The 24,929-nt window shown below is 46.8% G+C and overlaps 2 protein-coding genes across 9 annotated transcripts in view; both read left to right on the top strand.

Moving 5' to 3' along the window:
- Positions 1–6,086: 6,086 nt before the first annotated feature.
- LOC116484067 (cytochrome c oxidase subunit 7C, mitochondrial-like) lies at positions 6,087–6,522 on the top strand. The gene has a single exon (XM_032753684.2). The coding sequence runs from the start codon at positions 6,194–6,196 to the stop codon at positions 6,383–6,385; it is 192 nt and encodes a 63-aa protein (XP_032609575.1). The 5' UTR covers positions 6,087–6,193; the 3' UTR covers positions 6,386–6,522.
- Positions 6,523–12,844: 6,322 nt separating this feature from the next.
- The window catches only part of MTA3 (metastasis associated 1 family member 3), a 176,568-nt gene continuing 164,483 nt past the window's right edge, over positions 12,845–24,929 (top strand). For 6 of the 8 annotated variants that reach the window (XR_009209970.1, XM_032178785.2, XM_032178783.2 and 3 more), the window contains exons 1-3: positions 13,147–13,476; positions 15,455–15,522; positions 24,477–24,570. Coding sequence is in view for 7 of the 8 variants with exons in the window: in XM_032178785.2 (XP_032034676.1) it covers positions 13,449–13,476; positions 15,455–15,522; positions 24,477–24,570 (190 nt within the window). In the remaining variant the exon portion in view is untranslated. Of the gene's footprint in view, positions 12,865–13,146; positions 13,477–14,016; positions 14,128–15,454; positions 15,523–24,476; positions 24,571–24,929 lie in introns of those variants that run through there. The other 2 variants (XM_032178777.3, XM_058428536.1) reach the window with 2 other exon arrangements.

The raw sequence follows: 24,929 nt of genomic DNA, 5'->3' as shown, positions 1-24,929 counted from the left end.
AAAACAAAAACAAAAACAAAAAAAGAGAGAAAAGGAGATGGAGCTCCCTGGGGAAAAAAAAAAAGCAGCCTGAGGCATGCAGCCGGCCTGACTGTTTGGGTGTCTCCCAGTCTCATGCTTCTGCTTCTCTATCTCCCCTCCTGTACTCCTACTCCAGAGTCTCCCAAAAGCCTGTAGATCTGCTCCAGAGAGGAAGCTGGGAGCTGATTCTGGAGGAGAGCCCTAGACCAGGGCTTCTAGCTTTCCCTCATGCTCTGGATGGTGTTTACCAAGTACCCAGCCTTGAAGTCATTTGTGACGCTCTCTGCCTTACTGAAGAAAAATGGGTTTTGCCTCAGTTCCTCAGTCCTGTTTAAATATTTAGTTTAATCAGCACTGGCCCAAGTGCCTTTTCCATTTCCCCCAGTGCCTGGGAGCCATGCTGACACCAGCATCATAAATAATGCATCTGATCCCAGCAACATGCCATTGGCCGGGAGTCACTCCATCCCTCAAGTCTCCCAGCCTGCCCGCTGCTGCAGATGCTTTGGGTGAAGCTAGGCCAAGATAGAGAAGTCAGTCTTGAGCCCTGCAACCTTCAGCCAGAAAGCCACGCCTGGAGGGAGTCAGTATGACAAGCAAGTGGTCCCCACGCCAGCCCAGATCTGAGAGGCCTTTGAGGGGCTATATTGGTGGGGGGAATGGGAAGAGGTAGAAGCACCAAGGCCGCAGAGTGTTCAACTCTGCCTTCAGCATTGCTCTGACCTCATGGGGAGACTTCAGGGCCCATTAGAAAAGGTCTGACTTAGGCTCTATGTGAGTATAGAGCAGAGGACAAGGGCACCCGATTTCCAGATTTCAGGAGACAGCCAAGATCAAGGGCAGAGGAAGGAGGCCCTACGAAACGCTGGAAACTTCTCTCTTCCTTCTGCCTCCAGAATTCTAGCTTCTAACATGGACTCCACCCTTCATTTCAAGAACACAGTCCAAAATACATATACCTACTTTGTACCCACAAAATTTAAAAGAAATGGCCAGGTGAGGTGGCTCACGCCTGTAATCTCAGCTACTCGGGAGGCTGAGGCAGGAGAATTGCTTGAATCCAGGAGGCGGAGGTTGCAGTGAGCAGATATCGCACCACTGCACTTCAGCCTGGGAGGAGCCGAGATCACGCCACTGCACTCCAGCCTGGGCGACAGAGAGAGACTTTGTCTCAACATAAATAAATAAAAATTTAAAAATTAAGAAAAAAAAAACACAGTCCAGATTTTACTTCATTATTCTAGAAGCCTGGAGGGGGTGGGGTGGGGTGGGGGAGTCAGGGGTTCCAGAAGATGGACACTATGTCTCCTCTTACAGAAAGGAACCAATGACAGGATTTGGCTGGACGGGTTCTGGGTGTTCTTTACCAAAGCCTCGAAAAGGTCAAACTGCCTCCAGGTGCCCTGCTCAGTGCTCTGATCTGTGCAATTAAACGTGAAACATTGCATTAGTTGCCACTAATAATATAGTCCTGACCTGGCTTTGTAAAAGCAGCTCCTTGAAGCGCCTCTGTAATACTCATGCTTTTTTCCTCTGAAACTTTACAGAGATAAAAGGAGACATAAACAATGATTTATTTATCCAGGACTTCGAAGTTTAGCTTTGAGCTCTCCAACATTTTTGGTCCTTTTTGAAATCAAGAGTGCAAATAAACTTCCCTCTGTCTCTTATAGAAAGGGCAGTAGCTACAAACCTACAGATAAAGCTAAAAGGAGCTGATAAAGCCGGGCGCGGTGGCTCACGCTTGTAATCCCAGCACTTTGGGAGGCCGAGGCGGGCGGATCACGAGGTCAGGAGATCGAGACCACGGTGAAACCCTGTCTCTACTAAAAATACAAAAAATTAGCCGGACGTGGTGGCGGGTGCCTGTAGTCCCAGCTACTCAGGAGGCTGAGGCAGGAGAATGACGTGAACCCAGGAGGCGGAGCTTGCAGTGAGCCGAGATTGCGCCACTGCACTCCAGCCTGGGTGAAAAAGCGAGACTCCGTCTCAAAAAAAAAAAAATAAAAGAAAAAAAAGAAAAAGGAGCTGATAAAAAGAGCAAATTCTAGTCTCTATTCCTCAGTCTGGCAGGGGATGTGGGGGATTCATGAGTCCCCTCTCCCTGTCCTTGGAGTCATCTACACCATTGGGTATCTCGGGCCAACCCTACCAATTTATTTTGAGCTGCCTAGCACCTGAAGAATCAAGAACCACCAAGGAAAGATGGCAGGGCAGTTGGTATTCACTGGCCACCACTTTGCCAAATCCAGTGTTGATTTATTGCTCTTGCTCCAGTTTGTTGGTTGGACCACTCCCTTTTTCACTTGGCTTTTGGGACCGGTACTTCTCTGACATTTTTCACACCTCCCTCAATGCTTCCTAGTCTTTTATGGCCCTCCTCCTGATCACTACCTGCATAGTTCTCAATCTTGGCTACACTGTGGAATCACCTGAGAACTTTTTTTTTTTTTTTTTTTTTTTGAGACGGAGTTTCGCTCTTGGTACCCAGGCTGGAGTGCAATGGCATGATCTCGGCTCACTGCAACCTTTGCCTCCTGGGTTCAAGTGATTCTCCTGCCTCAGCCTCCCAAGTAGCTGGGACTAGCTGGGACTAAAGAAATGTGCCACCACACCTGGCTAATTTTGTATTTTTAGTAGAGATACGGTTTCTTCATGTTTGTCGGGCTGGTCTTGAACTCCCGACCTCAGGCCATCTGCCCACCTCAGCCTCCCAAAATGCTGGGATTACAGGCATGAGCCACCGTGCCCAGCCTTTAAAAAAAAATTTTTTTTTTTTTTTTTGAGACAGAATCTCACTCTCTCACTAGGCTGGAGTGCAGTGGTATCATCTCAGCTCACTGCACCTCTGCCTCCTGGGTTCAAGCAATTCTCCTTCCTCCCAAGTAGCTGGGACTACAGGCACACGCTGCCACGTCCAGCTTTTTTTTTTTTTTTTTTTTTTTTTCCCGTATTTTAGTAGAGACGGGGTTTCACCATATTGCCCAGGCAATATGAGCTCATGCAATCCGCCCGCCTCGGCCTCCCAAAGTGCTAGGATTACAGGCGTGAGCCACCGTGCCCGGCCTTTTTTTAAACTAAAACCCATGGCCTACTCCAAACTAATTAAATCAGGATTTCTGGGGGTGGAGCTCAGCCTTGTCTCAGTAGTTCCCCTGGAGCAGCTAGAGTAGAGAACCAACCTTTGCTCTCAATGTTGGCTTGCCCCAGGGCTCAGGCCTCTGCCCTCCTCTCCACCCACACTCCCTCTCCTGGCAGGTAATCTCACCAGTCTCCAGCTTCCTCCACTGTCTATGGGGTGGTGACTCCCAGATTTGTATCTCTAGTCTAGGCCTCTCTGCTAAGTTCCAGAGCCCAGATCCAGTTGTCTATCTAATACTTCCAAACAGATGTCTATAAGCACCCGGGAGTCCTAACAAGTTTGTTTCGGGCCGGGCGCAGTGGCTCACGCCTGTAATCTCAGCACTTTGGGAGGTCAAGGAGGATGGATCACCTGAGGTCAGGAGTTGGAGACCAGCCTGGCCAACATGGTGAAACACTGTCTCTACTAAAAATACAAAAATTAGCCAGGCGTGGTGGTGTGCACCTGTAATCTCAGCTATTCTGGAGGCTGAGATGGGAGAATTGCTTGAACCTGGGAGGCAGAGGCTGCAGGAAGCTGAGATCACGCCACAGCACTCTAGCCTAGGCAACAGAGCGAGACCTTGTCTCAAAAAAAAAAAAAAAGTTTGTTTTCCCATTTCATCTCTGATATTCAGTCCTTCAGTAAGAGCTGCTGGCTCGGCCTTAAAAAATATATGTCTGGCCAGGCACAATCGCTCACGCCTGTAATCCCAGCACTTTGGGAGGCTAAGGCAGGCAGATCACCTGAGGTCGGGAGTTCGAGAGCAGCCTGACCAACATGTAGAAACCCCATCTCTACTAAACACAATATTAGCCGGGCGTGGTAGTGCATGCTTGTAATCCCAGCTACTCTGGAGGCTGAGGCAGAAGAATCACTTGAACCCGGGGTGGGGGGCAGGCAGGGGGGTGCGGTAGAGGTTGTGGTAAGCCGAGATCGAGCCACTGCACTCCAGCCTGGGCGACAAGAGTGAAACTCCATCTCAAAAAAACAAACAAACAAAAAAAAACTCTATTGGCCATGACAGCTACCATTCTACTCCAAGTCTTCGTTACTTCTCTCTTCCTTGAACTATGTCAATCTCCTATGAAGTCTTCTTGTTTCTCTTCCTCAGGGTTCATACTCTGCACAGAAGTCCAAGTGATTTTTTTTTTAATTTTTAATTTTAATTTTAATTTTTTGAGGTGGAGTTTTGCTCTGTAACCTCCGCCTCCTGGGTGCAAGTGATTGTCCCACCTCAGCCTTCTGAGCAGCTGGGATTACAGGTGCACGCCACCATGCCCGGCTAATTTTGTATTTTTAGCAGAGATGGGGTTTCACCATTTTGGCCAGGCTGGTCTTAAACTCCTGACCTGAGGTGATCTGCCTGCGTCGGCCTCCCAAAGTGCGTGAGCCACTGTGCCTGGCTGATTTTTTTTTAAACTGTATCACTGGCAAGCAAGTGAACTTTTAAAAACAAATCAAGCTGTCGTTGGTGGTGGACGCCTATAATCTCAGCACTCTGGGAGTGAGCGAGTGGATCACTTGAGGTCAGGAGTTCAAGACCAGCCTGGCCAACAAGATGAAACCCCATCTCTACTAAAAATTCAAAAATTAGCTGGCCGTGGTGGTGGATGCCTGTAATCCCAGCTACTAGAGAGGCTGAGGTGGGAGAAAGGCTTGAACCTGAAAGACAGAGGTTGCAGTGAGGTGAGATGGTGCCACTGCACTCCAGCCTGGGCAACAGAGTAAGACTCCGTCTCAAAAAAAAAAAAACAACAACAAAACAAAACACACACACACACACACACACACACACACAACCCCAGGGCTGGGTGCAGTGGCTTACATCTGTAATCACAGCACTTTGGGAGGCTGAGGTGGGTGGATCACCTGAGGTCAGGAGTTTGAGACCAGCCTGGCCAACATAGTAAAACTCCATCTCTACTAAAAAAAAAACAAAATTAGCGGGGTGTGGTGGCGCATGCCTGTAATCCCAGCTACGCAGGAGGCTGAGGGAAGAGAATCATCTGAACCCGGGAGGTGGAGGTTGCAGTGAGCCGAGATCTGGCCACTGTACTTCAGCCTGGGTGACAGAGCGAGACTCCATCTCAAAAACAAAACAAAAACCAAATTAAGTCTCCATTATTCCATGTTTAAAACCTTCCAAAGGCTTCCCACTATATTTAGAATAAAATCCAAACTCTTTACCATGGCCCACCAGTCCCTATGGGATCCTGACCCTATTCACCTCCCTGACCCCATCTGCTCTCCACACTGGCCTTTCCATGTCATGATCAGGTCAGGCTGCTTCCTGATGTGGGGAACTTGCACTATTTCCCTCTGTCTGGAATGTTGCTCTCCAGATGTCCCGTGTTCACTCTATTTCATTGTTTCAGTTTCTTTTCAGTTCTTAGCATATACAAAAGGCCTTCCCTTACCACCATCATCATTTTTTGTTCTCTGATCTTGATTTACTCTCCCGGTAACATTTATCATTCTATACTAGAATATCTGTTTATTTCTTCTTGGTTCAAGGTTCTCTGCCTCAACTTCTGAAACTGGATTACAGGCACCTACCACCAGCCTGGCTAATTTTGTCTTTTATAGAGGCAGGCTGGTCTCAAACTCCTGCACTCATGATCCACCCACCTCTACCTCCCAAAGTGCTGGGATTACAGGCGTGAGCCACCACGCCCGGCCCCAGGTGTCCTTTTCTCTTAGCACTAAGCCAACCGTGTCAGCTAGGAGGAGAGACAAACCAAGGTGTGTTAAACACATTGAGCTGTTTCAAGGGATTGAGTAGGACTTAGATAAAGTGGTGAGGGGTCCCCTTCTTTCTCTGTGTATTTCTCTTTATTCTCTTATTCTGTTTCTGTGTCCCTTAATCTGTGTATACTGTATACTGCTCTAAGTGTTTTCTGGATGACTCTATGTTTACTTAAAATTGAAAGGTGGCTTTCAGTCCTTGCGTACCGGGGAACAAGGTCGTGGAAAAAAAGGTCTTGGTGAGGTGTCGCCATTTCATCCGTCCTCGGTCTCTGCGCCTTTCCCAGAGCTTCCAGCAGCGCTATGTTGGGCCAGAGCATCCGGAGGTTCACAACCTCTGTGGTCCGTAGGAGCCACTATGAGGAGGGTCCTGGGAAGAATTTGCCATTTTCAGTGGAAAACAAGTGGTCGTTACTAGCTAAGATGTGTTTGTACTTTGGATCTGCATTTGCTACACCCTTCCTTGTAGTAAGACACCGACTGCTTAAAACATAAGGATGTTTCATTTCCTCCATTTAACAGATATGAAGAGCATTTTAAGAGGTGCAGCTTCTGGAAGTGGATCAAACTAGAACTCATATGCCATACTAGATATGTTTGTCAATAAACTTATGATGTGAAAAAAAAAAAAATTGAAAGGTGGATACCATCTGTAGGAGTTTCCTAAGGCTCCTGTAACAAATTACTACAAATTGGGTAGCTTCAAACAATTCATTCTCTCACAGTTCTACAGGCCAGAAGCTTGAAAGCAAGGTGTCAGTAGGGTTAGTCCTTCTGGAGTCTCTGGGGGACAATCCATCCCATGCCAATGGTTGCTGGCAACCCCTGGCACTCCTTGGTTTGTAGCTGCATAAGTCCCATCTCTGCATCTCCCTCCACAGGGCAGCCCCTTTTTCTCTGTGTCTTTCCTCTTCTGTCTCTTATAAGGACACATGTCATTAGACTCAGGGTCCATCCTAATCTCAGGATAATCTCACCTTGAGATCTTTAGCTTAATTATATCTGCAAACACCCTTTTTCCAAATAAGGTCATATTAACAGGTTCTGGGTGGGCATGTCTCTTGGGGGGCCACCATTCAACCCACTACATCATCTTAGAGGCAAGAGGGTGAGGTAGGAATGAGTCAGATTTGCTTTTTCAGGCTGTGTCCCTTTCCATCTCCTTCTATTCTTTCCATCTTCCCTCCCCCTCCCCACCCAAGCTGCTTTTCAGGGCTGGGAAGAAGGAGTGAAGGTTGAGGCAGAACCTTCTGTGGATGCTTGCTGACAATTTTGCTAGCTACTCCTAGTGAGATGGTCAGCACGGGCCATTCCCCCTTGGTTTCCTGGTCTGCCTTGGGCAGTGGCTTATGTGGCTCTGCCCACGCTCTGCCTATTTGCACATTTGCACCTGGACTCTGATCTCCTGAACCTGACCTGCCAAACCTGTTTCCACCCAACCTGAAGGACTCAGGGAACCTGCTTCTTTCCCTGGGGCCAGGGTTTGGCTTATTCCTTAGACTGGCTGGGCTCTGGGCTGATGGTAACACCAGAAGTGGCTATTTCCAGCTCAGATCTCCCTCCTAAACACCAGGCCTTTTCATCCAACTGTTTCCCAAAGAGAAGATGTCTACCTGGATATTTCCAAAGGCACCTCAAACACAACCCTTCCAGCACAGAACCTGTCCACTATCCTCTTCCCCAACTTGCCTCTCCTCCTGTATGCTTTACTCACTGATCTCTACTTACAGCTCCCCAGAAGCCTTGTCACCACCCTTTCACCTCGTGCCTCCCTAGAGTCACCAGATCCTATACCTCTTGCCTCCCACATCTCTCTAAAACCATCTACTTATCGTAACCCTCTGCCTGTACCCTAGGCCAGACCACCACCCCTTCTCACCAATCTCCCAACTGATCTGGTCTGGACTCTCCACCCTTTCTAATCCACTCTGTACTGCAGTCTGAATCATCTATACAAACACCTTACTCCCTGTCACATTCCTTCAGCACTTCCCATTGATTCTTTTTCTTGACCCTACAACCTCCACCTCCCAGGTTTAAGCGATTCTCCTGCCTCAGCCTCTCAAGTAGCTGGGATTACAGGTGTGCGACACCATGCCTGGCTAATTTTTGTATTTTTAGTAGAGATGGGGTTTCGCCATGCTGGCCAGGCTGGTCTCAAACTACTGACCTCAGGTGATTCGCCCGCCTTGGCATCCCAAAGTGCTGAGCGTGAGCCACTGCATGGACCAACCATTTCTTTTTCTTTTTTTTTTTTTTTTTTTTCTTTTTTTTTTTTTTTTTTGACGGAGTTTCGCTCTTGTCGCCCAGGCTGGAGTGCAATGGCGCGATCTCGGCTCACTGCAACCTCCGCCTCCCGGGTTTAAGCCATTCTCCCGCCTCAGCCTCCAGAGTAGCTGGAATTACAGGCATGTGCCACCACGCCCAGTTAATTTTTTGTATTTTTAGTAGAGACGGGGTTTCACTATGCTGACCAGGCTGGTCTTGAACTCCTGACCTCAGGCGATCCGCCTTTGCCTCCCAAAGTGCTGGGATTACAGGTGTGTGCCACTGCGCCCGGCCAACCATTTCTTATTCAAATCTACAGTAGTTAAAAAAGAGAAACAGTAGGGTCAATTAAGTTAACCACCCAGAGGCTCATTTCTGTCCCCATTATGACTTAGTCTCTTTTCTACTACCTAAAGGTAATGTTACTAGAGAAGGAACCTTCTTGTGGAAGCAGCCAAATGGCTGAGCTAGCTCCCCTGTGAGGGCATGAGGGAACTTTGGGATCTGAAAACACATACTGCCTGAAACCAAGACCTTTAGAGATTTCATGTTTTTTGCACAGGGGATCTATGGAAGAACCATCTCTATGACTAGAGAAGCTACAGAACTCTCAATTGTTTCCTTTCTCTTTGGGGCCCTTCTGCTTTGATTCTTGCCATCACATGCCTACACTTCTCTTGGGATATGTTCCTCTGCCTTTAAAACCCAGGCCCTCCTTAGAATATGAGACAGGCTGGCCTTTTCTGAAAGAATTTTACTAAATAAGAGAAGAAGTTAATGAAAGGAAAAAGAAGACAGAAATAAATCATGGAAAACACAAACCAACAAGATAAAGTCCCTTTTCCAAAGCCTGGCCTCTGGTTTCAGATTAATTATATTTTAGACCTCCAGGTTCCTGTCCTGGGTTAAGTACGAAAGAACTCCCAGACTGTGCCCAGCACCAATCTCTTTTAATTTTTTTTTTTTGAGATGAAGTCTCATTCTGTTGCCCAGACTGGAATGCACTGGTGTGATCTTGGCTCACTGCAATCTCCGCCTCCTGGGTTCAAGCGATTCTTCTGCCTCAGCTTCCTGAGTAGCTGGGACTACAGGCGCACGCCACCATGCCCTGCTAATTTTTTGTATTTTTAATAGAGATGGGTTTTCACCATGTTGACCAGGCTGGTCTCGAACTCCTGACCTCATGATCTGCCTGCCTCGGCCTCCCAAAGTGCTGGGATTACAGGCGTGAGCCACCACGCTCGGCCAACCGGCACCAATCTCTTTTTATTTTTTTGCACATATAAAAATTCCATCCCTGTGTTGAGACAAAAACCAACTCTCCATTTCACCTATTGACCCAAAGCTTTCTTTTTTCTTTTGTTTGTTTGTTTATTTATTTATTTATTTATTTTGAGGCAGAGTCTTACTCTATTGCCCAGGCTAGAGTGCCATGGCACAAACATGGCTCACAGCCTCGACCTCCTGGGCTCAAGTGATTTTCCTGCCTCAGTCTCTTCCAGAGTAGCCAGGACCATAGGTGTGCACCAACTGGCTTTTTTTTTTTTTTTTTTTGGTAGAGGTGGGGTCCCATGTTGCCCAGGCTCAAATGATCCTCCTGCCTTGGCCTCCCAAAGTGCTGGGATTACAGGCCTGAGCCACCATGTCTAGCCACCTATAGCTTTCTTGCTGCATCCACTTCTCTTCAACTAAATGGTGAAGAACTACCTTATATGTGGTTCTTTAATTGCAACAAATGTGTAAGGAGATTTCATCCATGGAAGGGCTGGATTTGCCCTGGGATTTCTGGCATGACCTGAGACACACTTCTTCCTTAGTGATGAGAATAACTGGAATAGAGAGAAGGGAACTAACACATATGAAACTCTCAACAAGTGCCAAACACCTTCTATATTTAAATTTTACCAGGCTGGGCCTGGTGGCTCATGCCTGTAATCCCAGCATTTTGGGAGGCCGGGCAGGTAGATCACTTGAGGTCAGGAGTTCCAGACCAGTCTGGCCAACATAGTGAAACCCTGTCTCTACTAAAAATACAAAAATTAGCTAGATGTGGTGACGGGCACCTGTAGTCCCAGCTGCTTGGGAGGCTGAGGCAGGAGAATTGCTTGAGCCTTGGAGGTGGAGCTTGCAGTGAGCCGAATCGTGCCATTGCACTCCAGCCTGGGCAACGAGAGCGAAACTCTGTCTCAAAAAAAATTTTTTTTATTTTACCATAAGCCTTTGTGGTAGGTATCAACTAGTAGTCATGTTTTGTAACACCTCTTGAGGCTCAGAGGGGTTAAGTAACTTGCTCAAGGTCTTTATAGTTAAACTGCCAAACTAGGAGTGAAGTTAGGGCTGGTTGATGACAAGTTTGTGGTCTAAACCATGTAGCTAAGAAGGGAGAGGTGCCTTTGCTTTTTTAAAGGTGCAGGCTGTCCACCCGTCTTTGGTTGAAAGGTTTCTTTCAATCTACAAACATTTGCTGAAGTCCTTTATGTGTGAACCTCTCTAGAATTAGGACATATAAAAGTTTCACAGGCAAAGTCCTTGTAATTCAGCTCTTCTGATTCTTTGAGTCCATGATTTGTTGGTATTTATTCTTCAGATACTGAGTATCTACTACGTCAGCTCAGAAATGTAGAGGACATTGGTCTAGGAGCTGGAGATGGAAGAGACTAATATATAGAATCTAGAGTAAAAAACGGTTCTAAGTCCTGCCACCATCATTACCTCCTGCTAGTCCTCTTCAAGTCTTTGAGGCCTTTCATGGGGGGCTTCTGGATAAGGCTGTTCCTAAGGGGACATAGGGAGGAGTTTTCTTGGCATCTTTCACCGTTTATTGTGGTTAGCACAGTCATCATAAACACCTGGCAAGAGCACTAAGCTTGGGAAATGAGACAGGCACACAATGAATTAACAAAAACAGGGAAAGATTTCAAAGGAGGAGAAATTGCTTATGAAAAATTAATGGGAAAACACCCTAAAGCTTGTGATCCACTTCTTTGCACTTTATGGTTTTTTTTTTTTTTTTTTTACATTTTTTTTACTTTTTTTTTTTTTTTTTTTTGAGACAGAGTCTTGCTCTGTCGCCCAGGCTGGAGTGCAGTGGTGCAATCTCGGCTCACTGCAAGCTCCGCCTCCCAGGTTCACGCCATTCTCCTGCCTCAGCCTCTCCTAGCAGCTGGGACTACAGGCGCCCGCCACCACACCCGGCTAATTTTTTGTATTTTTAGTAGAGACGGAGTTTCACCGTGGTCTCGATCTCCTGACCTCGTGATCCGCCCGCCTCGGCCTCCCAAAGTGCTGGGATTACAAGCGTGAGCCAGCGCGCCCGGCCGCACTTTATGGTTTCTAGGTGGCCTTTGCACTTGGAGAAAGACTGTGGTTCAGAACATTCTAGGCCAGAGGAAAGGGCTGATTTGTAATCCCAATATTGCTGCGAGTTTACTGTGTGATTCCAGGTGAATTATTCAACCTATTTATGTGTCAGCTCAGAAATGGAGTGATGTCAGTTTTGTCAGAATGTTTTTGGTGGGATCTCTGGTAAATGTTGAATGACAGCTATGCAATGTGTGGAACAGAACACTTTTGCTTTCTTGTTTGGGTCAGAATTTGACACATGGCTCAGAATTTGACACACAGCAGAGAACCCTTGGGAATCTGTGGTTTTCTGGGGTTAAAAAGAAAGCAAGAGACACCTGTTATTTGCATGGTGCTCTGTGTTCCCTGGTTTACAAAGCATTTTCAGATATCATCACAACTGATCCTTACCACACCTGTGAAGGGGGAACTCACGTCCCCATTTTATAGACGAGGAAACAGGTCATAGAGTCAATGTAATTCAATGGTGCTTTATTTTTTATTTTTATATTTTGCCTCAGCTATGCACAGTTTTTTCATCTCAATACTTTGTGATAAGTGACCATCACAAATGTCATCACCAAACAACCAAAACACAACCTTCTTTTCTGGGGGCACCTCTTAGCCCCGCACAGACCTTAAACCCAGAGTCGACAGCACACAGCTGTGTATCACCACACATTCCAAACAAGCCACCACACCAAGAAATCTTCTTCGTGTTTATTATGCAGCAATGTCTGGGAGTACTTTGGAATGGACTGGCTTCTCTAAAGAAAGTTATTTGTGTTCATTTGGGGGATCGCCAGCTAAGATTCAACGTTGTTTTTTTTTGTTTCCGTGAGAGTAGGAAGGCCCTGAAAACAGAGGTTGTTTAGAGAATTGGCCTGGGACAATAACCACTTAGAAGCTTTAGGCACATAACCAGTTAAGTGTCCATCGACATCAAGCTGATTGAACAGAATCTCCTCTTTTTGGGGGGGGTGGTGATTGTGAACTGTAGGGCCCTGTTCCCCCATGGACAAAGGAAGCCCCTCACTCCTAAAGGTCCCTTTTCCCAGCAGAACAGGCCCTGCATATATAGTGCCTGTCTAGAGCCAGGGCCTCCATCTGGGTGTTGGAGAGTTGGTTCTGCTCAGCCCAGTTTTGGGGTGAACGATGACGCAGTTAGGGTGGCCTAGGAAGGGAGTTTTTCTACCTCTGTCCCCAGCTGGGTCTCAGGCGAGGCGGGAAGCACCTGGGATCTTCCTGGCCCTAGAGCATGCAGGCTCCAGGCCGGCCCCTTGGATCTCACCACGAGGAAGGCACCCTGCTGCCTGCACTTATTTGCATCCAAGAGTGCATTGAGACTGGCGCTTGTCTACTAGGTCAGCCACAGGGGGGTTCCCCAGGGACAGAGGTAGGGAAGGAGGACCTGTCTTGGGGTGGACAGGTGACGGGGTACCCTGGGTGAGGGAAGAGGTGCTGGGGAGAGGCTAAGCCCCAGCCCCCACTCTAATTCTCTAACAGCCCCTGGTCCGCATTTGAGTGCAGGCCTCTGCCTCAGCCAGGACCCTGGCCTCCGGGCCCTCCACTTCCAGCAAGGCCCCTCACCCTCCCTCCCACTCCCTTTCCCCTCCCTCCCACTCCCTTTCCCCTCCCTCCCACTCGCTTTTCCCTCCCTCTCCCCACCAATTCCCGCTGGCCCCGCAGCGCTCCGGCCTCCCCGGGCCTCCCCCGGCCCGGCCCACTCGGCCTCGCTAGCCTGGCGCTGGGGGCGGGCACCAGCCCCCACCCCTCGGCGTCCCCTCCCCTTCACTTCCCCCTCCCCCTGTCCCCTCCCTTCCCTCCCTTCCCCCCCGTGGCGAGGCAGCAGCGGCGGCGGCGGCTGCAGCGGCGGTCGAGGCTGAGGCTGAGGAGGCGGCGGCGGCGGGCGGGGCTCGGCTCGGGCTCCGCGGGCGGGCGGGCGGACATGGCGGCCAACATGTACCGGGTCGGAGGTAGGCAGGCTCGGCCCGACCCGGCCCGTGTGGGAGCGGGCTCCGGGAGCGGGGGGCCGGGGCGAGCGCAGGCCAACTGCCGGGAGCCAAGGGCGCCGGGGCTGAGGTCGCAGGGGGCGGGGGCGTCGGGGCCCGCAGAGGGGCCGGGACTCCCCACCCCCACCCCTCCCCTCCCCCCACGGGGGCTCGCGAGGGGTCGGGGCCACCTTCACCCTCGCACCCCGCCCAGTGTTTAGGGCCAGGCCTCTACTTGGGGGTACGAATTACCAGACATCCCCCTCCACGAAACCCTCATCGGGGTAGGGCCCGTCGAGTCCCCTGAGAAGGTGGCCTTCTCGCAGGGCTTCTAGGCGCTGGAGAGGATGAGGGGACATCCCCTCTCCTGCTTCTTTCCCACTCAGTGGGAGCCTGGGGTGGGGGTGGGGGCGGTGGGGGCCCAGCCAGGGGCCCAGCTGGACAGGCCTGTTTGCGAGCCGGGTCCCTGCACCTCCCCTTCCTCGGTCCCCCTCCTTTCGTTTCTGGTCCAGCCCCCCACGAATGGGGCTTCGTGGGACCTGGGAACCTCAGCCGGAGGTGGGGAGTTGAGCTCTGCCTGGACGTTTGCTCTGCTGCCTGCCTCCTTCCCAGTCTTCTGCGGAAGAGAGAAATAAGGTCAAACAAACTTTCTCCCTACTCAGGATGCCCTCCTCCCTCTTTCCTGGTAAAATAATAATTCAGATAAGTGGCGTGTTTGTATGAGAGACTGGCTCTTCCTTCTCTGCTCATTAGCCGAGCTTCTGATGGATGGTGGTGGGAATGGCCTGGCTAAATGAGGCCACTTTGCAGAAGAGAGCGGCGAAAGAGCCACTAAGATAGACAATAACAATGCAGCTGCCTTTCAGATAAACACACAGTGGGAAGTTTCCAGCGAGACTATTAGATGAGAGGAAAAGCCACACTTGGAAAATTTTATCCTTTTAGTTGAAAGCCTGCAGCAATTTCTTAATCACAAGACATTAAATGGATCTGGATTAAATATGGTAAAAGGGTAAAAAAGATGCTGATATCACCCCCAGAACACTTTGCCTCTTAGAAGTGATCCCCCTGGCCCCCTTTTTTCCTCATCTTCCCAGGTAGAACTGTGGAAAAGTCTGTCAGCGTTCTTCCTCTTACCTATTCTGCTCATCTGATGTTTTATTTTTTTTAAAGTAGTGATTGAAATGTAGGTTGGACTGTGAAGCCTTTCTCCATGCTCTGAATGTGTCTTAGGTCAATAGTTTTATGTGAGAAGCAGCCTCCAGGGCAAATTGTATTGGAGGAAAAAGATGTGGAAGTAGTTATAGTACAGAGGACAGATGTTTAGTGTGCCCTGACTACACAGTGATAAGAGGTGTCTTTTTTGTTTGTTTATTTATTTATTTGTTTATTTATTTATTTATTTTTGAGACAGAGTCTTGCTCTGTCACCCAGGCTGGAGTGCAGTGGTGCGATCTCAGCTCACTGCAAACTCCGTCTCCCGGGTTCATGCCATTCTCCTGCCTCAGCCTCCCAAGTAGCTGGGACTACAGGCGCCTGCTACCACGTCCGGCTATTTTTTTTGTATTTTTAGTAGAGACGGGGTTTCACCATGTTGTCTAGGATGGTCTGGATCTCCTGACCTCGTGATCCGCCCGCCTCGGCCTCCCAAAGTGCTGGGATTACAGGCGTGAGCCACCGCGCCCGGCCTTTTTTTTATTATTAAAGAAATGACATATTGGGGCAGAAATCTAGGAGAAACTGATAAAACATTAATTGAAATGAAAATGCCAAGAAAATAAAGGTCTGTGAATAGTAGGCACGTGAGAAGATATATTAAGGCTGCATTATTATGTTTGCTTTTACCAGTGAATGAATTATGAGCTTAATTTCAAACATGAATTGCCTAACGTAAAAAGTCTTCGATTGACAAATCTGAACTTTTTGTTGAAAAGATTAAGTTCTGTACTTCCTTTAATTACAGATTATGTCTACTTTGAGAATTCCTCCAGCAACCCATACCTAATAAGAAGGATAGAAGAACTCAACAAGGTATACACTGAGTGATCTTAATTTTAATATTAAAAATATTTATTTTCCCTTGACGGGTAATTGGGTAAAGGGTGGCCTGGTGCGGGGGGCTCATGCCTTCAATCCCAGTAAACTGGGAGGCCTGGCGGGTGGATAGCTTGAGCCCAGGAGTTGGAGACCAGCCTGTGCAACATAGTGAGACCCTATCTCTATTTTTTTTTTAAATAATATAAAAAATAAAAATACGGCCGGGTGCGGTGGCTCACACCTGTAATCTCAGCACTTTGGGAGGCTGAGGCGGGCAGATCACCTGAGGTCGGGAGTTCGAGACCAACCTGACCAACATGGAGAAACCCCATCTCTACTAAAAATACAAAAAAATTAGTTGGGCATGGTGGCACATGCCTGTAATCCCAGCTACTCGGGAGGCTGAGGCAGGAGAATTGATTGAATCCGGAAGGTGGAGGTTGCGGTGAGCCAAGATTGCGCAATTGCACTCTAGCCTGGGCAATGAGCGAAACTCCGTCTCAAAAAAATAAATAAAAATAAACTGCGTAAAGGGGCATAAGAGATGATTTTACTTTCAGTCCTAGACTCTTTGGAAGTTGAGATTTTAGGCTGGGCATGGTGGCTCACGCCTGTAATCCCAGCAATTTGGGAGGCCAAGGCGGATGGATCACTTGAGGTCAGGAGTTCAACACCAGCCTGGTCAACATGGTGAAACTCCGTTTCTACTAAAAAAGTACAAAAAAATTAGCCAGGCATGGTGGCATGCACCTGTAATCCCAGCTACTCAGGAGGCTGAGGCAGGAGAATCCAGGTGGAGGTTGCAGTGAGCTGAGATCACACCACTGCACTCTAGCCCGGGTGACAGAGCAAAACACTGTCTCAAAAAAAAAAAAAAGTTGAGATTTTAGAGAGTTATGCAGGATTCTGAATTCCGAATATTCTTTTGCTTTTTTGTTACTGAATATTTAAAAGTCTGCAGATATTTTCAAATTGCTTAGAGCTTCTGAAAGAGCACTTCGCTTATATAACTCAGACCCTTATGTTTAGAGTCATAATGTGTATTTTTCCCTTTTTAGTGAATTAATATTTTCCTCTTCCAGGTTTACAAGGAGGAAGCTAGGGAACATAATATTGAAAGGAATTGGCTGGGTGGGTTCGGTGGCTCATGCCTGTAATCCCAGCACTTTGGGAGGCCGAGGCGGGTGGATCACCTGAGGTCGGGAGTTCGAGACCAGCCTGACCAACATGGAGAAACCCCATCTCTACTAAAAATACAAAATTAGCTGAGTGTGTTGGTGCATGCCTGTAATCCCAGCCACTTGGGAGGCTGAGGCAGGAGAATTGCTTGAACCTGGGAGGCGTAGGTTGCAGTGAGCCAAGATCATGCCATTGCACTCCAGCCTGGGCAACAAGATCGAAACTCCGTCTCAAAACAAACAAACAAAAAAATTGAAAGGAATTTGTAAAATTCTGGACTAGGCTGGCTGGGCACAGTGGCTCACGCCTGTAATCACAGCACTTTGGGAGGCGGAGGCAGGCGGATCACAAGGTCAGGAGATCGAGACCATCCTGGCTAACATAGTGAAACCCCATCTCTACCAAAAATACAAAAAAAATTAGCCGGTCGTGGTGGTGTGCGCCTGTAGTCTCAGCTATTTGGGAGGCTGAGGCAGGAGAATGGCATGAACCTGTGGGGTGGAGCTTGCAGTGAGCTGAGATCGCGCCAGTGCACTCCAGCCTGGGTGACAGAGCGAGACTGTCTCAAAAAAAAAAAAAAAAAAAAAAAAAAAAAATTCTGGGCTAGGCTAAATTGTCTGTGGTAGCTCACACCTGTAATCCCAACATTTTGGGAAGCCGAGGCCTCAGGATCCTTTGAGTCCAGGAGTTCGAGACTAGCCTGGGTAACAGAGGGAAACCCTATCTCTATCAAAAAAAAATAGCTGGGCATGATGGTACAGGCCTGTCGTCCCAGTTACTTGGGAGGCTGAGGAAGATTGCTTGGGCCCAGGAGGTCAAGGCTGCAGTGAGCTGTGATTGCATCACTGTACTCCAGCTTGGGTAACACAGACTGTCTCAAAATAAAAAAAAAAAGTATGGTTTTGGTATAATAAATATAAAGTAGCTTTGTACCTTTGGCCCAATTAAAATTTTCACATTAAGGTTTGTCTGAGATCGTAGGTTATTAGGACAACAGAAGCCTTATGATTGCAGGAGAACTTTTGTTTTGTTTTGTTTTGTTTTTGTTTTTTGAGATGAAGTTTTCACTCTTGTTGCCCAGACTGGAGTGCAATGGCGCAATCTTGGCTCCCTGCAACCTCTTCCTCCCAGGTTCAAGTGATTCTACTGTCTCATCCTCCCAAGTAGCTGGGATTACAGGCATGTGCCACCATGCCTGGCTATTTTTTTTTGTGTTTATTAGAGACAGGGTTTCACCATGTTTGTTGTGCCGGCCTTGAACTCCTGACCTCAGGTGATCCACCTGCCCCAGCCTCCCAAAGTGCTGGGATTACAGGTGTGAGCCACTGCGCCTGGCCAGGGTTTATAATGGAGGCACCAGAAAGCAGTCAAGCTGCATGGACCATAGATTTTCTAATGATGTTTTGTTTTCCTCCAATTTTCTAATGATGCTTTGTTTTCCTCCAGACTTCTCTGAGGGTTGTGTGGTTTATGAGACTTCATAGTGTTAAAATCTTAGTGACTATGAGACTTCATAGTGTTAAAATAGAGTCTGTCTGGCTAATACCTTACCCTCAAAATGCCATCTGCTAACGTGTTCTGTTTTGTCTTGGGAAGGCAAGCCTGACCTAGGACATTCCTAGTTTGAAGAGCCTTGAGACCTTGGTTTGTTTTGGGAATATCCCAGGGAATTTGCATTATTTTTATTTTATTCCAGAGAAGGGAGACAGGGTCTCACTCTGTCACCCAGGCTGGAGTTCATTGGTATGATTATAGCTCACTGTAAGCTTGAACTCTTGGACTCAAAGCAATCCTCCTGCCTCAGCTTCTTAAGTAGCTGAGACTACAGGCATGTACCACCATACCTGGTTAATTTTTTTGTTGTTGTTGCTATGAATTCTTGCTCTGTTGCCCAGGCTGGAGTACAATGGCATGATCTCCGGTCACTGCAACCTCTGTCTCCTGGGTTCAAGCAATTCTTCTGCCTCAGCCTCCCGAGTAGCTGGGATTACAGGCACCCAATACCATGCCTGGCTAATTTTTGTATTTTTAGTAGAGGTAGGGTTTCACCATGTTGGCCAGGCTGGTCTCAAACTCCTGACCTCAGGTGGTCCACCCGCCTTGGCCTTCCAAAGTGCTGAGATTACAGGCGTGAGCCACCGTGCCGGCATTTTCTTTCTTTTCTTTCTTTTTTTTTTTTTTTTGAGACGGAGTCTCGCTCTGTCGCCCAGGCTAGAGTGCAGTGGCACGATCTCAGCTCACTGCAAGCTCCGCCTCCTGGGTTCACGCCATTCTCCTGCCTCAGCCTCCTGAGTAGCTGGGACTACAGGAGTCTGCCACTACGCCTGGCTAATTATTTATTTATTTATTTATCTATTTATTTATTAGTAGAGATGGGGTTTCACCATGTTAGCCAGGATGGTCTTGATCTCCTGACCTCGTGATCTGCCTGCCTCGGCCTCTCAAAGTGCTAGGATTACAGGCGTGAGCCACCGCGCCTGGCTTTTTTTTTTTTTTTTTTGAGATGGAGTTTTGCTGTTCTTGCCCAGGCTGGAGTACAATGGTGCAATCTCCTCTCACCACAACCTCTGCCTCCTGGGTTCAAGCGGTTCTCCTGCCTCAGCCTCCTGAGCAGCTGGGATTACAGGCATGCACCACCATGCCCGGCTAATTTTTAGCAGAGACGAGGTTTCTCCATGTTGTTCAGGCTAGTCTCAAACTCCCGACCTCAGGTGATCCACCACCTCGGCCTCCCAAAGTGCTGGGATTACGGGCATGAGCCACCATGCCCGGCCTCCTTTTCTCAAAATAACTGTGCTACTGCATTTGCCTATGTTAGTTGTCACGCAGGCTGGAGTGCAGTAGCATAGATCCTGGCTCACTGCAACCTCCTCCTCCCAGGTTCAAGTGATTCTCCTCCCTCAGCCTCCCAAGTAGCTGGGATTACAGGTGCCCGCCAACACACCCAGCTAATTTTTTTGTATTTTTAGTGAAGATGGGGTTTCACCACGTTGGCCAGGCTGGTCTTGAACTCCTGACATCAAGTGATCCACCCGCCTTGGCCTCCCAAAGTGCTGGGATTACAGGTGTGAACCACTGCACCCGGCCTAATGTTTAAATTTTTTGTAGAGATGGAGTCTCACTATGTTGCCCAGGCTGATCTAGAACTCCTGGCCTCAAGCAATCCCCCATCTTGGTCTCTCAAAGCACTGGGATTACAGGCTGGCTGCCTTTGCATTAAAAAAAAAATTATTTAGTCTTTGAGACCACCAAATGAAGAGAATGGCCTCAAGTTTAGATCAGTATGTGGATGGGAACTGTTGGCATGTGATTCTGATCTTTTATGTTATTGATGTAAGGCATAAGAATTGAGGCAACTCCAAACTATTTACCATATCAGTTTAATTAGAAAGTTAATTAGATTGAAATAGAAATCTTGACCTATGAGACCCTATATTCTTTGGCTGTCACTGCCCCTCTCTGACCTCCACTTTCGCTGAAAGCAGGTGAGAGCGCTGCCTTGCTTATTTGGCACAAAGCACAGTGGGCTCTTGGCTGTTTCTCCCTGCAGCCATGTTAGGAGGACTGTTAGTGTCCATCCTACCCCTCACCCCTTGCTCTTTTTTCCATATCATTTATCACCTCCAAATATACTTACTGTGTTTATTTTCATTACCTGTCTTCCTAGAGTGTCAGCTGTAGTGATCTTTTCTGTTTTGTCCAGTTATACATGCTGAGTGCCTTAGATTAGTGGCTGGCACATAGTTAAAGGCATTCACTAAATACTTGTTGAATTAATTAATTTCTGAAATGTCTGATGTTAATGCTTATACGTACATAGCTTTACTATTTACAAACTGCTTTGATTCATTCATTTTACAAATAATATTGAGGACCTTCTACCAGCCAGGTACTTTTAGACAGTGAGAATGCAAGGGTGATAAAAAACAGGTCTAGTGGAGACAGACATCAACCATATAGTCCCACAAGTAAAAGTAAAATTGTAGCTGTGCTAAGTTTACAAATGTCGGCCGGGCGCGGTGGCTCATGCTTGTAATCCCAGCACTTTGGGAGGCCGAGGCGGGCGGATCACGAGATCAGGAGATCGAGACCATGGTGAAACCCCGTCTCTACTAAAAATACAAAAAATTAGCCGAGCGTGGTGGCGGGCGCCTGTAGTCCCAGCTACTCGGAGAGGCTGAGGCAGGAGAATGGCGTGAACCCGGGAGGCGGAGCTTGCAGCGAGCCGAGATCGCGCCACTGCACTCCAGCCTGGGTGAGAGCGCGAGACTACGTCTCCAAAAAAAAAAAAAAAAGAAATGTCACAGCATGGTGCTCTGGAAACCTAACCCAGGATTCACATTTGTTACCCTTTTGAGCCTCACAGAACCTTACACCTTAAGGTAGCTAAATCATGCCTTGTTGTCTTGAGGCACATAGTAGCTAAATGATTGGGTTGCACATCTAGGTGAACATAGATTATTTCACGCTCCTTTATCCTTTCATTGCCATTCACTTCTGAAATGTCCCCCTCCTCCATCCTCACCTCCTCCCTCCCCCTACCTGTTGTCAGCACAGAGTCATCTATGTAATAGTGAGTCCCTGGGGCTGGGGTTGTGTTGTGAGAGATGGGATTCTTTGTAATTTCACAAAATGGTAGTTTGAATGGCTAATTGAAATATTTACATAGGGTCTTTATTTCTGAAGGGATGTGAAAAAGACACCTTATTTTAGATAATTCATTAAGCAAATATTATTGAGTACCTGTTATGTACCAGGCACTATGCTAGGCTCAGAGATAGAATGTGAACAAGATGGACATGGTCTCTATCCATACAGAGTCTACATTCTCATGAGGGAGACACCCGGAAAGACAAGTTGACGGGCATAAAGAAAATAGTAATAGTAGTGAATTGTATTAACTTCTAAGAAGGCAAGAACCTTGACATAGAGAATGACAGGTCATTTCCTTTAGGTAGGGTGGGACAGGACATTGAAGTTGAGGCCTAAAGGATGAGGAAGAGGGAACCATGGGAAGAGAGGCCACAGGAGTGTTCTAGATAAAGGCCCTGGGAAGATCAGAGGTGAAATTGGCTAGGTAGGGAAAGTTAACATGATGGGAAAATCCAAATAATGATTTAAAAATACTTGAAGACAGGCATGGTGGCTCAGGCCTGTAGTCCCAGCTGCTCGAGAGGCTGAGGCAGGAGGATTGCTTGAGCCTGTGGGTTTGAGACCAGCCTGTGCAACATAATAAGACCCACCATCTCTGAAAAAAACCAAAACAAGGCCAAATGCGGTGGCTCATGCCTTGTAATCCCAGGACTTTGGGAGGCTGAAGTGGGTGGATCTCCTTAGAGAAGTTTGAGACCAGCCTGGCCAATGTGGTGAAACCCTGTCTCTACTAAAAGTACAAAATTAGCTGGGCGTGGTGGCGCATGCCTGTAATCCCAGCTACTCGGGAGGCTGAGGCAGGAGAAACGCTTGAACCCATGAGGCGGAAGTTGCAGTGAGCTGAGATCATGCCATCGCACTCCAGCCTGGGCAACAGTGAAACTCCATCTCAACAAACAAACAAAAAAACCAAAACAAAACCGCCTCTAAACTGAAAATACTTACTTTGTTCTGATTGATAAGCTAGGAAAAAAAGGCTACTTGGGAGGCTGGAGCAGGGGGATCACTTGAACCAGGGAGTCGGAGGTTGCAGTGAGCCGAGATTGTGCCACTGCACTCAAGCCTGGCAACAGAACGGTACTCCATCTAAAAACAAAAAATAAAAAACAAAACAAACAAACAACAACAACAAAAAAATATATATAAATGAACTCTTAATTGCTGTCATGCCCTTAGTCTCAAACCCTGTACTTATTTCATTAAATGCCATTAACAGTTGCAGACTGACACTGGGCTGTAGACCCATGAGTAACCATGCTTCAGAAGAATGCTGGAGAGGGTGTGTTTATAGAGGGGAAGAGGAATATGGTAGCTGTAAGCTACCTAGTAGCCAAGTGAGTGCATGGTCAAGAAGAGACTATTTATTTTGAACTATGCTCCCCGCCCCATAAGCAGGTTTAAATAAGAATTTAATTAGCTTTGTATAGCATCCCTATTGGAGGAACTCACTAGTGAGGCAGAAAAAAATACGCCTTGAAACTGTTGATTTGGATTTTTTTTTTTTTTTGAGACGGATTGTCACTCTCACCCAGGCTGGAGAGCAGCCTGGCTCACTGCAACCTCCACCTCCCAGGTTCAAGCGATTCTCCTGCCTCAGCCTCCCGAGTAGCTGGGACTACAGGTGTGTGCCACCACACCCGGCTAATTTTTGTATTTTTAGTAGAGACGGGGTTTTACTATGTTGGCCAGGCTGGTCTAGAACTCCTGACCTTGTGATCTGCCCACCTTGGACTCCCAAAGTGTTGGGATTACAGGCGTGAGCCACCGCACCCAGCCTGGATTTTTAATGTCTCAAGAAGAGACAAAAATCACATTGAAAATCCAAGGCAACAGTTTCAAGGCATATCTCAAAAAGACAGAAATGACTAAGAGCTTATATTTGAAGTCATTGATAGATTTTATTTTATTTACATGGAAATCTTGGCCTGTTCATTTAGCAGATTGCTGGATCATTACTTCTGGAGAATGTATTTGATCACAATATTATGAAATATAGAAGCACTTTGGTTAGAAATTTAATATGATTTCAGTTTTAAGGGGCACTGTTTCCACAGGACTATTTCTTAATCTAAAATACTGCTGCTGAACTTCATAAAATTGACAAATTTACTGCAGCACTTATATTCTTCTTTGTATTTGAGTATATCTGTAAGGCCAGAGAAATTTCTGAAAATTTGTTCTCACATTTGTTTGAAAATGGAAATCACAATAGCATTTTATTATAATCTATGTGTTTTTACAGGGAACTTTGTAATGAGTGATTGACCTTCTTGAGAGTTCTCAGGATTCTAGAGAATAGGAGAGCAGGAGCCTGGGCCCCAGCTGCAGTAAATGACAGCATAACTTTTTTTTTTTTTAAGCCATCATACTTTGGAAGAACCTAACTGAATATTGATTGCATGGTAGACTGTAGCCAAAAAGAAATGAGAGTTTCAGTGTTCATAACTCAAGGTTTTTAATACTTTCAGATGTGAAGGTAAACTAAGTACTGCTTAGAATATTGACTCTTAGAGATTTGTAGACTTCCTTGGGCTAGAGAATGCTTTTCCAGGTCACCTGGTCTGTTCTGCATGATGGCTGCTTCCCACCTGCAGAGCTTCACTGTCCATGGAACATGGGATACTTAGGGGAGGGCTTGGTGATTTTACACTTAGCTAGTGCTTTCTGGGAATGGGTTTGGACGGGGTGTGTTTAAATGACTGAAATAAATTATTTCCGTCAGTTGTGGCTTTAAAAATTGGGGGGATTAGTTTCTTTTTCTTTCTTTCTTTCTTTTTTTTTTTTTTAAGGCTAGTTAATTGAAGCAGTGGGGGGATTAGTTTCTTAAAGCTAATCAGTGTTAACTATGTCTGGCTTTAATCATTAACGCAGTCTAATCAGTTTAGTTTAATTAATGCCAATGTTATTATATGTTTGACATTCCAGTTGTGCTTGGAAGCAGAACAAATGTTGCTCATCCTTATTTGAATTTTTTAGCTCTGTGGTTATCCTGCAGTTGTGGTTGGCACCAGTGTTAATGAGCATGATCATATAATTGTGCTGTATCTAGTTTCGTTTTATAAATTATTTGACTCTAATATTCAGTACAAATGACTTTTATTTTTCTTATCTCTTAGACTGCAAGTGGCAACGTGGAAGCAAAAGTAGTATGCTTTTATAGACGACGTGATATTTCCAACACACTTATAATGCTCGCAGATAAGCATGCTAGTAAGTTGTTTTTTTCTGATTAAAAAAATGTTTAAGTTTTGTGTTTTTTATGATGAGGTGGAAACATGCTTTTTCTTACCTGAAGCCTTTTGCTTGTCCATGTATCTTCCTTGTAGTTTTGATGGGAGTAAAATAAGTGATACTAACTGAAACCAAACACTGGTGTTTGGTTTTAGTGTATATGTGTATATATATGTGTATGTAATTTTATATATATATATATATATATATTTTTTTTTTTTTTTTTCGGAGACAAAGTTTGCTCTGTCACCGAGGCTGGAGTGCAGTGGTGTGATCATGGCTCACTGCAGCCTCAAAATCTCCTGCTTCATCCTTGCAAAGTACTGGGATTACAGGTG

Source organism: Hylobates moloch, unplaced genomic scaffold, assembly GCF_009828535.3.
Source record: "Hylobates moloch isolate HMO894 unplaced genomic scaffold, HMol_V3 SCAFFOLD_15, whole genome shotgun sequence".
Lineage (NCBI taxonomy): Eukaryota > Metazoa > Chordata > Mammalia > Primates > Hylobatidae > Hylobates > Hylobates moloch.
This window is presented reverse-complemented; position numbering and strand designations above follow the sequence as displayed.

Coding starts and splice junctions, on each gene's coding strand:
- LOC116484067 (XM_032753684.2), top strand. CDS start 6,194: ATGTTGGGCCAGAGCATCCGGAGGTTCACAACCTCTGTGGTCCGTAGG.